At 35.6% G+C, this 12,575-nt stretch overlaps 1 protein-coding gene across 1 annotated transcript in view; it reads left to right on the top strand.

Annotated features, from left to right (window-relative positions):
• Nucleotides 1–12,575, top strand: part of Arfip (ADP ribosylation factor interacting protein arfaptin) — a 153,121-nt gene that overhangs the window by 94,471 nt on the left and 46,075 nt on the right. The window contains exon 4 of the mRNA XM_090370574.1: nucleotides 4,031–4,374. Within this exon, the coding sequence (XP_090226700.1) occupies nucleotides 4,031–4,374 (344 nt within the window). The remainder of the gene's footprint in view (nucleotides 1–4,030; nucleotides 4,375–12,575) is intronic.

Here is a 12,575-nt window from a genome sequence, read left to right as displayed (position 1 = left end):
ATTCTGAATTTTTTTTCAGAGTAGTTTCAAAAAATAAGTTCATAAAAGAAATGAAACAATTCTCAGAAGAACCATTCAGATGGAAAATTTAAGTGCAAATGAAAACATTAAGGCATCGTTATTGTTAGATAAAGCACCAGCACATAGCCTGGGTAAATTTTATCAAGTGATGACGACAATATGAACTGCCTTTTCTTACCTGCCAGTTCCATGACCCTCATACAACCTTTGGATCAGAGAGGTATATCAGCTATAAATTTTTGTATCTAAGGAAAAAAAACATTTGAAGAGAGTTTGGTTTTTTAGGGTCCATAGTCTTACAAAGGACACTTGTAATGTCACTCAGTTGTCTGTCTGTCTGTCTGTCAAAGCATTGTATCTCTGGAACCACTCAACCTATTGACTTGAAATTTTGCATGGGTTTGTACATCATATGGGCCAACATAACGCCATATTGATCGTTGTTGACAAAATTTGTCTGAGAAATGGTGGTGGGGGAAATGTTGTTGACAACCTATAGCTTATTATACACCATTGGAAAGAGCGCAGCAAGTAGGTTTAAAATATAATTTAAAAATATTTTTAAAATTAAAAATGGCAGCACCAAACAGGAAAATGTGAGTAATTTTCGTGTCCCCCCCCTCTATTTCCATCTCTGATGGAGCTAAAAATTTATAAAAATCACACTAGCTATGCATTATTTGATGCTTATCAAGGGGAAACTATTCCAATTGAAATCTATCAATTTACTTTTTGTGTTAAAATTAAAAAAAACAATTTTTTATTGCACTTCGATAGCATGCTTCTTTGTACTAAGTAACTCTCCTTTTTGTGACAAAAAGGTTGCTAAATAGTTAGTTAATAATTCTATACAATTCAAAACAATTTTCAAAGCTGGAGTTGTCCTGGCAAGGAGGTACTCAGAGAGCCAGTGTTGAGGTGGTGAGGAGGCACCTGCGTGGAGTCTTGCACGGCCCTCACCTGCCAGTCGCTTCTCCAGAAAAAAGTTGGAGTTGCTTCTCCCACCCTTTTCATTCACAACAACTGGAAAGACTCAAATAGACAATGCATTCGTTAGTTCCTTAGTTTTAGGCCAAGCTGGGGTACTAGAAACTTTTTCAGTTACCATAAAGTTCTCTATTTGAGATACTACACTAACAACCATTTGTGACTACTGACCCTTCAACCTGAGTGCTTGCCACTCAGTACTTGACCTATTTATTTGATGTTTCTGTCAGTGAGCAGGATATAAGAGGAGAAAAAAACATTGGCCAGTATTAAAAACTATAACAAAAAAGTATTATTTATTACTAGGATGCAAGTTGGAATGAAGTAAAACAGATTACAATAGTAATTGCAAATTCAGACTATCCCTTTTCATATTATTCCAAATTACTGAGTTTTTACTCTATATATATAGATATTTCTCCATTTATGTTTCTTTTATGTTGTATTGCTTATAATGACATTATGAATGAATATTAACCCTAGAACTCCCAAGGAAGGGCTAAAATTGCCCGTGGCTTTTAATTTTTCCTGTATCTCCTAAAGTTTTCATTGAAAAATCTCTAAAATAAGTGTAATTGTCATTTAAGGTATGTATTTCATTGTAGTATAACTGCATTACTTGTTTTTTTTTTTTTTCAGAAAAACAGGTACATATTTTACCGTGGGCAGTTTTTGTCCCCCCCCCCCCAGTAATGGATTAGCCATTACTGATTTTTAATTGATATAGGTACTGCTACTTACAAAAAATAATAAATAAATTTACGTTTTGCTAAACGGATTCACCCATGCAGTCATCCTTGGACCTTAGTGGAGTTCAGACCTTGTTTTAGTTGTTTTGTCTAATTTTTTAAATATAATTGCACATAAGCATAAAAAAAACCTCATTTATACAAGAAGCAATTTACAAAAACTGCATTTTGAAATGTACCTACACATTTATCTCTCAGTTGAGCAGTTTATTACTGTGCCCTTCGAATCACTGGTGAAAAATGAGTGCAAGAGATAAGACACCTGTGGCTGAACGAGAGCTTGAAGAGATTGTTCAACAAAGTGACTTTTATGATAGTGATCTGGCCACAGATGTATCTGAAAGTGAAAATGAAATAAACATTGGTAGAAAGTGAGATGGAATCACAAAACTCATCTGAGGACAAAGATTGTCAATCAAATCAACATGAAAGTGTTTTGACTGCAAAAGGTGGATATCAATACTGCACAGTTGTACCAAGAGCAAATCGTAGAGCTCCACAAAATATATTCGATTTATAGGTTTGACAAACAAAGGTAAAACCAACAGTGTGTTAGATGCCTTCAAAAGTTCTTGCCAATAGAAATTATAAGTACGATTGTTCGGTTTACTAATGATGAAGCAGAGAGAAAAGGTGTTGAGAAAACTAATTCTACTGAGATGTATGCATTTCTAGGCATTCTGATACTAATGGGAACCAATCACGATACAAAATTATCAATTCATTATTTATGTTCAAGTGTTTTTGGATGAAATATCTATATTAGTGCAAAGAGCAGAAATAGATTCATTGAAATATTGAAAACAAATAATCAACAATAAAGATAATTTTGTTTACAACAACTTGTTTTAATGTTATTTTAATGAAAACAAACTTGTACATTTTTCGAAAATAGAGTGCCAAAAACAAGTGCAGACAAAAAGTAGTTCTCCCCCCCCCCTTGGGAATAGATGTAGGTAATTTTAGCTTGGGAGTTCTAGAGTTAAAGGATATTCCAGAACTGTTTTTATCTATGCAACAAGATAAAGACACCAATTTTTTGCACAGGGCAACATGTTGAGTAATTGTACATAAGTTATCTGTCAGTTGTTTTCACATTATAATAGTAACAGCTAGGTTGTGTCAATATCGTTTTGCTGCCCATTAAAATCACCTTGATGCAGCTACTTCCACTTTGACACGACTCTGGATGGAATCAAAGATGAAGAGTGCACAACAGTGGTGATGCCCAGATTGCCAAATCACTTCCAGTAGTACAAGTGTGATGTGTACATGTGTATAGAAAACTGCCATAGAAAAGATGAGTGCCAGCGAAAAAGTCGCAAAAAACATATTTCTCTGATATCATAATTTCTCTTTAATTATGAAATCGGAATTGTTGATCAGTCAAGTTCATGGTACTCTAAGAGTACCATGAACTTGACTTTTTATATGAGTTTGGTACAGATTATCGAATATATCATAGTGTGATACTGAGTGCTACTAGAATTATGAAAGGAAGAGGCCAGGTGATGAAAAATGTAGAGAAACTTAAGATTTTTATGTTGGAATTCAAAGATAAAAATCCTGGATGACAGGACTTTTATGAAAAATCCCTAATTCTGGGATTGGCTAGTTTCATATTTCTTCATGTTCATTAAGGATTACTATGCAAAGAAAAACTTGAACAAAAAGCTATGCTCACCTTGGATAATACAATTAAACACCCATATACCTTTAGAGGATCTAGTTGATAATGTATAGACTTTTGCCTCCCAGTTTTGCCTCCACAATTTAACTATTACATTCATCATGAACCATATGTGATTGCCATGTTCAATACTTAACACAGTAAGATAGTTGAATTCTGGCATTCAACAGACAGTGACATAACTGGAAGTAGAGGGGCCATGGCAAAATTTAATTAATGTGTCTGATCAAGACCAGTATAAATTGAGATGGTGGAAGGGACAGGGTTTTTGTAACTTGTGGCACCTTAATGCTACACCACCAAATGCAAATGGCAAAAATAAACTAAAAATCCATCAAATTATGGCCAAGTAGCATCTCGGAAGAATTCTGTTTTTATCAACTATTTCAATGGAAGAATAAGTCTTACTTTCTGTGTGTATATGTATGTATGTATATATTTTTTAAAAATTATTTTATTTTTTTATTACAGATTTTGTTTAGCTCCACCCTTTTATAATGCTACTGTTTTATATGAGTTTTAATTTTTATATGCATTGAATTTTAACCTTTTTTTTTTTTTTTTATATATATCTCCTCCTCAGGGAACCAAAACTATTGATACTGAAATGGAAACCCAGATTGAGCAACTTCGGGAAACTCAGAATAAATATACCAACATTTTGCGACTAGCCCGTGCCCTTACAAGCCATTTTTATCATGTAGTGCAGACTCAACAGGCTCTTGGTGAAGCATTTTCAGAATTGGCACATAAATCACCAGAACTGCAAGAAGAGTTTCTTTACAATGCAGAGACACAACGAAACCTAAGCAAAAATGGAGAAACTCTGCTTGGAGCTCTTAATTTCTTCGTTTCAAGTTTAAACACACTCTGTAATAAAACGATGGATGATACTCTGTTAACAGTGAAACAATATGAAACTGCAAGGTGAGGTGAAATAAAAATAAAACTTAAGCATTGGATAAAATAAATAACTAAGTTTTTTTTTTTGTCATTTATATATAAATGACAAATCTGAAATGAAAAAGAATGCGTTTAATTTCACTTATACATTTTCTGTCAACTTTTACACTTTTTATATCCCCCCTCCACTTTCTGGATTTCAATAACTTGCATTATTTATTCCAAATATATATATATATATGTGTGCTATATTTCAGATGTGGATCTACTTGATATGATCCTGAATGCTGCTGTTAGGTAACTTTGCTCTTTTTTAGTGCACACTGTATGCTGAACATACTGTGTACTTGCGTGATTACAGATATATTTTAGCCTGTTGTAGATATAGTTTAGCCTGTTCTTAACTGGTAGTCTATGATGGAATTTGAAGTGGGTCCCCAAACATTTTAAGATTGTTTAAAAACATTTTACTATATACAGTTTCTAATGAGATAACCCAACATTCATGGGACTGAAGTAGTGCCATATTATGAGCCATTCTTAATTATTTGAGTCTTCGAGTAAACTAAAGTTTTTGGTATATAACACCATATCTGTATCATTCTCAAGACCTGAACATGTGCCAGAATTTTTGAAAATTCCGATTTTTGATATTAAAACATCAGTGGCAGCACCTACTAAATTTCGGACTGAATAAAAACCAATTTGTCACAGAAATTACATCATTTGTGGCATTTCGATCTTGCACCTTTGACAAAAATGCAAGTGGAAATGACGCAAATCACATCATTTCTTTTAGGTATTTTGATTTATATTTAGTGTAATAAGAGCTGTTATATGCTCAATATCTCCTATATTCTTTTAATTATTAGTTAATTATACAGGGATTACCTTGATTTCTTTATAGGCAGGCTTTTTATTCAACTCCCCTAGTGCATCACGTGAAATAAATAAATTATAAAAAATTGATAAACTTCATCATAATGTGTTACATGCCGTCAGCATGAATGCAAATTAAGAGTCCGGGATCACCATCGAAGCCTCAACCCGACCCCAAAACCATCAATCGTGACGCAACTATCGGCATAGGAAAACATCATGTCAAAATTTCAAATAGTATAAAAAAACAATTAACAAATACATTAGCATTAGCATTAGTAGAGGCATTTGATGCAAGAAAGCAAGCTTATGCAGCATCAGCCAAAAAAAAAAAAAAAAACACCCACTTCCATTTCACCCCTCTGTTCGTTCAAAATACCTGTCCAGCTGAGCCTTAAACTTATTTAGGCTATCAACTTCCACCACAAGGGATGGAAGTCTGTTCCACCAACCAACCACCCGCTGGCTAAAGGCAAATTTCCGCACGTCTATCCTACATCTGTCTTTCCTCAATTTGAATTTATGCCCTCTCAGGTGATTTTTCTGAGCTAGAGGAAGAATCCCATCAGCATTGAGCATGCTTAAACCATTCAAGGCTTTATACACCTCTATCAGATCACCTCGCTGGTGCCTAGTCTCCAGACACTGTAATTTGCAAAACTTAAGCCTTTCTTCGTAAGAGTACCCCTTTGTTCCATTCACTAATCTTGTTGCCCTTCTCTGTACTCGTTCCAGCAGCTCTACATCCTTCTTGAAATGAGGCCTCCAGACCTGTATACTCTAGGTGTGGCCTGACCATTGCCTTATACAATGGAATAATCACCTCCTTATCCCTGCTGGAAAAATTCCTGTATATCATTGACAATACTCCATGAGCTACTCTTGCAGCCCGTCTGCACTGCTCAGAGAACTTCATATTTGCCTGCACAACCACCCCCAAGTCCCTTTCATTCTCTACCACTGTCAGTGTAGTACCACAGAGTTGACACGTTGCTCTGGGGTTGCTGTTTCCCATGTGTAGTACTTTACATTTGTCAATGTTAAACTTCATTTGCCACCTCTCAGCCCATCTGCTCAACCTTTCCAGATCCTGTTGCAGCAGCATAGTGTCAGTAGTGTCCTTGACAACCCTGCCAACCTTTGTATCATCTGCAAACTTGGACATTAAGCTTGATATACCATCATCAATATCATTTATAAATACAGAAAACAATAATGGACTCAACACTGAGCCCTGAGGGACTCCACTAATAACATTAGTCCACGATGAGCAGTGTCCATTGATTACCACTCTCTGTCTTCTCCCCCTCAACCACCCCTTTATCCATAGCAGCAATTTGCCTCCAATGTCACACTGCTCCAATTTGTGTAGCAGTCTTCCATGTGCAACAGTATCAAAAGCCTTTCTAAGATCCAAGTATATAATATCAAAGTTATTCCCTGCATCCAGTTCTTTTGTGACTGCATCATAGTATCCAATCAAGTTGGTCAGGCAAGACTTCCCCTTAACAAAACCATGCTGTGTCTGAGCTATAACTGAAGTCTTGTCTAAATGATCCTGCAGTGCTTCTTTAACTAGTGCCTCCATTAATTTTCCTGGAACAGAAGTTAAGCTCACAGGTCTATAATTACTTGTGTCAGCCTTGGATCCTCCTTTGTGAATTGGGGTCACATTTGCACATTTCCAGTCTATGGGTACCTCCCATGAGTCCAAGGAAGCTCACATAATTATGGCTGAGGGTTTGCTTACTTCCTTTGCTGCCTCCTTTAATATAACTGGATAGATCCCATCCACCCCAGGTGCCTTTCTTGTGTTTATCTTCAACAGTTTCTCCTCCACTTTACTCCCAGTTATTTCAAGATTCTGTAGCTTACTGCTAGAGTTGAATACACCTCTGGCATTCCCCTTGCTGAATAACTCCTCATGTGTGAATGTCGATGCAAAATATTCATTTAGTTTGTTAGCTACCTGAGCAGGATCATCAACAGTTGACCCATCAATATCAAGTGGACCAATCTGATTCATCCCCTTCCTTCTAGAGTTTACATAAGTAAAGAACTCTTTGCTGTTTTTCTTTGCATCCCTTGCCAAGGATTTCTCGTAATCTGCCTTCGCCAGCCTAACCTCCTTTGTAACTTGGTTGCATATCAACTTGTATCTATCATAGGCTTCTGTGTCATGTGTTAATTTGTAAGTATCCCATGCATTTTTCTTCTCTGCCATATGCCTCATTAGTTCATCTGACATCCATTTTGGCCTAAACCTTGAACAATATTTCTTAGTTGGTATGTAAAGCCTACTAGCTTCCAAGATAAGTTCTTTGAATGCTTCTCATTTTGAATTTGCTGTTGGTAACATCATCAGTTGGTCCCACTGTATAGAATTTAAATACTGTCTCAGTCCATCGTAGTTGCCTTTACGGAAGCAATAACCCTTCCCTTTACCCCTAATGGTAGTTACCTCTTTGAGTAAATCCCACTTCAGCACACTGTGATCACTGCCACCTAGTGGTTCATTTATCTGCAGATTCTTAATGCATGAAGAATCACTGCTGATAATCAAATCAAGAGTATTACACCCTCTAGTTGCCTCCCGAACATGCTGATGTAGAAAACAATCATCCAATAAATCCACAAAAGCCCTGCTAGTGTGTGAGTAACCAGCCCCCAAATTCCAGTCAATATCTGGGAAATTAAAATCTCCCATTATAAGACTCTCTGATTTACTGGCCCACTCTATTTCCCTGTACAGTTCCTTATTATACTCAACAGAGTCATTAGGCCTATAGCACACCCCTACTCTCAATTTTGATCTCCCAATGCTTATGTCACACCAAACTGACTCAACACTGCACTGTCTCCGGCGATGTCGACTGGCTTCACTTCCTTGGTTTTTATGTGTTTCTTAACTAATAGCATAACCCCTCCCCCCCTTCCTATCCTGTCTATCCTTTCTGTAGACGTTGTACTCCCCAAATTGCAGTTCTGCATCCCTTATATCTGCCTTTGATGTTTTGAGCAATACCTCAAATTCATCAAATTTATTTACTAAACTCCTAGCATTGGTGTACACGCAAGTATACCTACACCTGTTTCTATTCTTAGCTACCCTAACACAACCCATGTGTTTACTTGTACCGCAATGGCTCCCAGCAGTCTCTGAAATATCATGCATCTTGTTTTTCAGGCTTCTGCTCATTCTAATAGAAGCAGTGCAAGAATCTCTTTCACCTCTGCCAGTGGCTACTGTCAATCTATTGGTCTTTGTCTCCCCCCAAGCTAGCAGTTTTCCGACCCACCTAACACTGCCTCGATAGCATCAGCAAATATTCTTGCACCCTTTCTATTTAAGTGTATCCCATCCCTGTAGAAGCAATCTCTCCTGTTAACAAGTACAGTCCAGGCTGAAAAAAATTCTACCCCTTGAGCTTTGCACAATCTTTCCAGGGCCGAATTGATCGACAAGGCTCTCATCATATACTCCCTCCTATCGTGTCTATGCAGAATTGCAGACACTTTCAAATTCAACCCTAATTCTCGGCTTTTGTTCAACAGTGACCTGTACTTGTTAAGTAATTCTGCCGGTCTCCTACTCTTAATATTATTAGTGCCAATGTGTACAACTATATCACCTTTTGTGCCCTTAAAAGATGATATTCGCTCTACAACGTCATCAACCTTTGCCCCTGGCAGACATACCCTGGTCCTGTTCCATCCATCTTTTTTTTTTACATGAAGACAGTTTCTTCCTCCTTAAGTTGGACGAGAACTTTTCGATCATATGTGTTCACAGGATGGAATGAGACTAAAAAATGCACCGCTGCATCTGTATTTAAAAGAAATTTAATACTCATCACGCATGCATCATAGAATCAATCGTCCAGTATTAAAAAGGTCTACAAATGTTGATAGAATTTTTACATAATTTTATTTCAAGCATTTCTGCAATAAGTAGTTTACTGTAATTATGTTGAATATTTATTTTTGCTTCATTAAAGAGAAACGCGTGACTTTAATTTACAGCGTGAAATTCTAATTCCGAAGCATTTGCTCTCGACACTCAAACTGATAGTTGTTTTACACGAAAATCCAACACCCCTGCATAGAACCCACGTAAAACGAGTTGCATTCTTTGCAAGAAATGCTATAAATCAAATTGTGTTTATTGCAAAGAAGAATTAGTTAAACGTTTTCTTAATAATATATGCAATTTAATTGTAGGTTTAGATATTATTTTCATATCTGTGCCTTTACACAAGTCATTCAGTTTATTATACCAATATTCTATATATGCAACTGTAATAAAATGCTTTTTTCTATATTTGTTTTCTGGTAGTTGTTTTTTTATCTTTTCTTGTGCAATCAGTTTAATTTTATTAATAGAGGTGATTGGATAGCCTCTATTAAAGAATCTCTTTGTTAGTTCATTTATCTCAGCCTGTAATCCACTGTGTATGGTGGAATATTTAAAAGCATTTAAAAACTGGTTTAACATGACTGATTTTTTATAAATGTATGTGTGATAGCTTTTGTAATGTAATAACATACCCATGTTTGTTGACTTTCTATAAATACTAAAATTTAATCCTATCCCCTTCCCTTTGTAATGTGAAATTAAGAAAATTAATGGATTGCATATCATCCTTCTCTGTTTCCAAAGTAAAATTCAGTCTGGTATGAATGTTATTTAATACTGTAAAACAGAATTTATAGTGATCTGGTTGATTATAATAAGCAGATCGCCTAGATATCTACCGTAATAAGAGATTTCTGGTATAAATGGATTCAAGTAAATATTCTCTATTTTATCTAAATATAGTTCTGCAATGAGTCCACTAATGCTAAGGCCCATAGGTAAGCCAAAAATCTGTCTATATATTTTATCTTGGAATAAAATATAATTGGCGGAAACTAATAACTTAATGAGATCAAAAATTGTTTCTTTGGGGAGTCTGGTATTATTGATATTACTATTATTAAGTAAATCCCAAATAATATCTAATACGTATTGGCACATTTACATTAGTGTACAAAGATGCTACATATAGAGAATATAGTTTGTGGTCTTTCAATATCTTAAAAAGAGTTGTAATTTTTAATGCTATATTTTAAAATCTCTCTAAACGGTTTTATGATAGAATAAACGAATGTGAACAAAGACGAGAAGGCTGAGTTCTTGTATGAAACTATTGGATTGATTGGATTGCCTGGTTTATGTAATTTAATTTGGCCAAAAAGAGTAGGAACATTATAGGTCCTAGCTTTAATTTGTTTTAAGTTTTGACATCGTAATATGGTTGGTTTTTTTTTTCTATATAGCGTTAAGGTTTTATTATATTTATTTGCTAAATTGTAAAAACCGAAGAATCAACCTCTTGGTATGTTATATCTGATATAATGGTACATAATTTATTGATGTAATTCTTTTTGTTAAGTATAACCACCATGTCTCTTTTATCAGCTTTTTGTATGATAATATCTTTATTTTCTCTCAATTTACGTAATGCATCCGATTCATTTTTACCCAATCTTGGGATATTCGTGACATTAGTGTGGTTTATAATTTGATTAGCTTGTTGAATAAAAATATTTCTTTGAGGCAAGTCTCTAAGACAGAACTCAAGATCAACGATTAATTGTTTCTTAGGGAGCATAGGTGGTGGTAAATGAAAATTTAAACCTTTTCCTAACAGGGTAACTTGATGGGGTGTTAGGGTATATGACGAAAGATTTATTACATTATCTGAATTCACTGAGTGTGTATTAACTATTCCACCCCCCCAATTGTGCCACAATTAAAAAAAATAGCGTCACAATGTTATTTTTAATTCTTCACATATTTGTTAATTGTTTTTTTATACTATTTGAAATTTTGACATGATGTTTTCCTATGCTGATAGTTGCGTCACGGTTGATAGTTTTGGGGTCGGGTTTGGGGCCTCAATGGTGATCCTGGACTGTTAATTTGCATTCGTGCTGACAGTATGGAACACATTAAGATGAAGTTTATCAATTTTTTATAATTAATTTATTTCACATGATGGACTAGGAGAGTTGGATAAGAAGCCTGCCTATAAAGAAATCAAGGTAATCTCTGTATAATTAACTCTCTGTATAATTTGTATAATTAATCTCTGTGTAATTTGATTTATATATATTGATTACGAAATAAAACAGATTTTGTATTGTAAATATTTTATTGATCATTCACAAATTTCCATAATTTCAGTTGGAACACAAGATGCAATGGATTTATGATAGCTAAATATCTCTGGAAAACAGCTTCGATTAAGGTACCTACAAGATAGGGATCTTGTAGTTGAAATTGAGGGAGTAGTGTTGAGAGTTAGATTGAATGTTTCTTGCAGGAAAGTAATTAATAGTTTAGTTTCTTCCAATTCGAAATCGCTGCTAATGATCATGTGTATGCCGTATGGTTACAGCAACAAAACAAAATGAATGAAGTCAGTTGTATCCTGTATTTCACTGTTGGGAGAAATATAGACAACCGTTGTATCACTGGCCATTGGGTAACACTTAAGATCCTTGTTCTTAAGTGATTCTCTGCAGCTATTACACATAAGGATTCCGTCAACATCAAGAAATGCAGTGTGTATCAATGTATCAAACACAACTCCTCTAATCCAACCCATGGATCAGCAGGTCATTGCCTGCTTTAAAAACCTTTATAGAAAAGCCCTGTTTCAAAGGTGTTTTGAAGTGAAGTCAGAGACAGAACTTACATTGAGAAAATTTTGGAAACTCGCTTCAGTATCCTCCATTATTTGGAGATGATTGATAAGACATGGGGGGGGAAGTGTCTTACAGGAAGATGAACTTGGCCTGGAGAAAACTGTGGCCAGAGCGTGTGTCAGAAAGAAACTTTGAAGGTTTTGGGTCGGAGCCTGTTGTTGATGAAATTGTCTCTCTGGACAGATCAGTGGGATTGGAGGTTGATAGTGAGGATGTAGAGGAATTGGTGGAGGACCATGGAAGGGAGCTCACCACAGAAGAACTGTTGGACCTTCATAAAGAACAGGAAGCTGAAGCAGTGGAGGAAATTTCATCAGAGGAGGAAGGGTCAAGTAAAGGCAGCATCCCAACTGTTGACATTAAGGAAATATTGTCCAATTGGGCCAAAATGCAGAGTATGGTCGAGAAGTGGCACTCGAACATTGCCGTAGTTAATCAAAATATAAATTCATTCAGTGATGATGTGATTGGCTACTTTTGAAAAATTTTAAAAAACAGACAACATTGGACAAGTCCTTCTAAATCAAGTGCTAGTGAAATCGTCAGGAAAGGGACAAAAAAGACATTGATCACAAGAATTGGAGTTACCTGAT

This window comes from Mastigoproctus giganteus, chromosome 3 (assembly GCF_048544385.1).
Source record: "Mastigoproctus giganteus isolate SK-2022 chromosome 3, ASM4854438v1, whole genome shotgun sequence".
Taxonomy (NCBI): Eukaryota; Metazoa; Arthropoda; class Arachnida; order Uropygi; family Thelyphonidae; genus Mastigoproctus; species Mastigoproctus giganteus.
The sequence above is the reverse complement of the archived record's forward strand: the minus strand, read 5'-3'. Positions and strand labels throughout refer to the sequence as shown.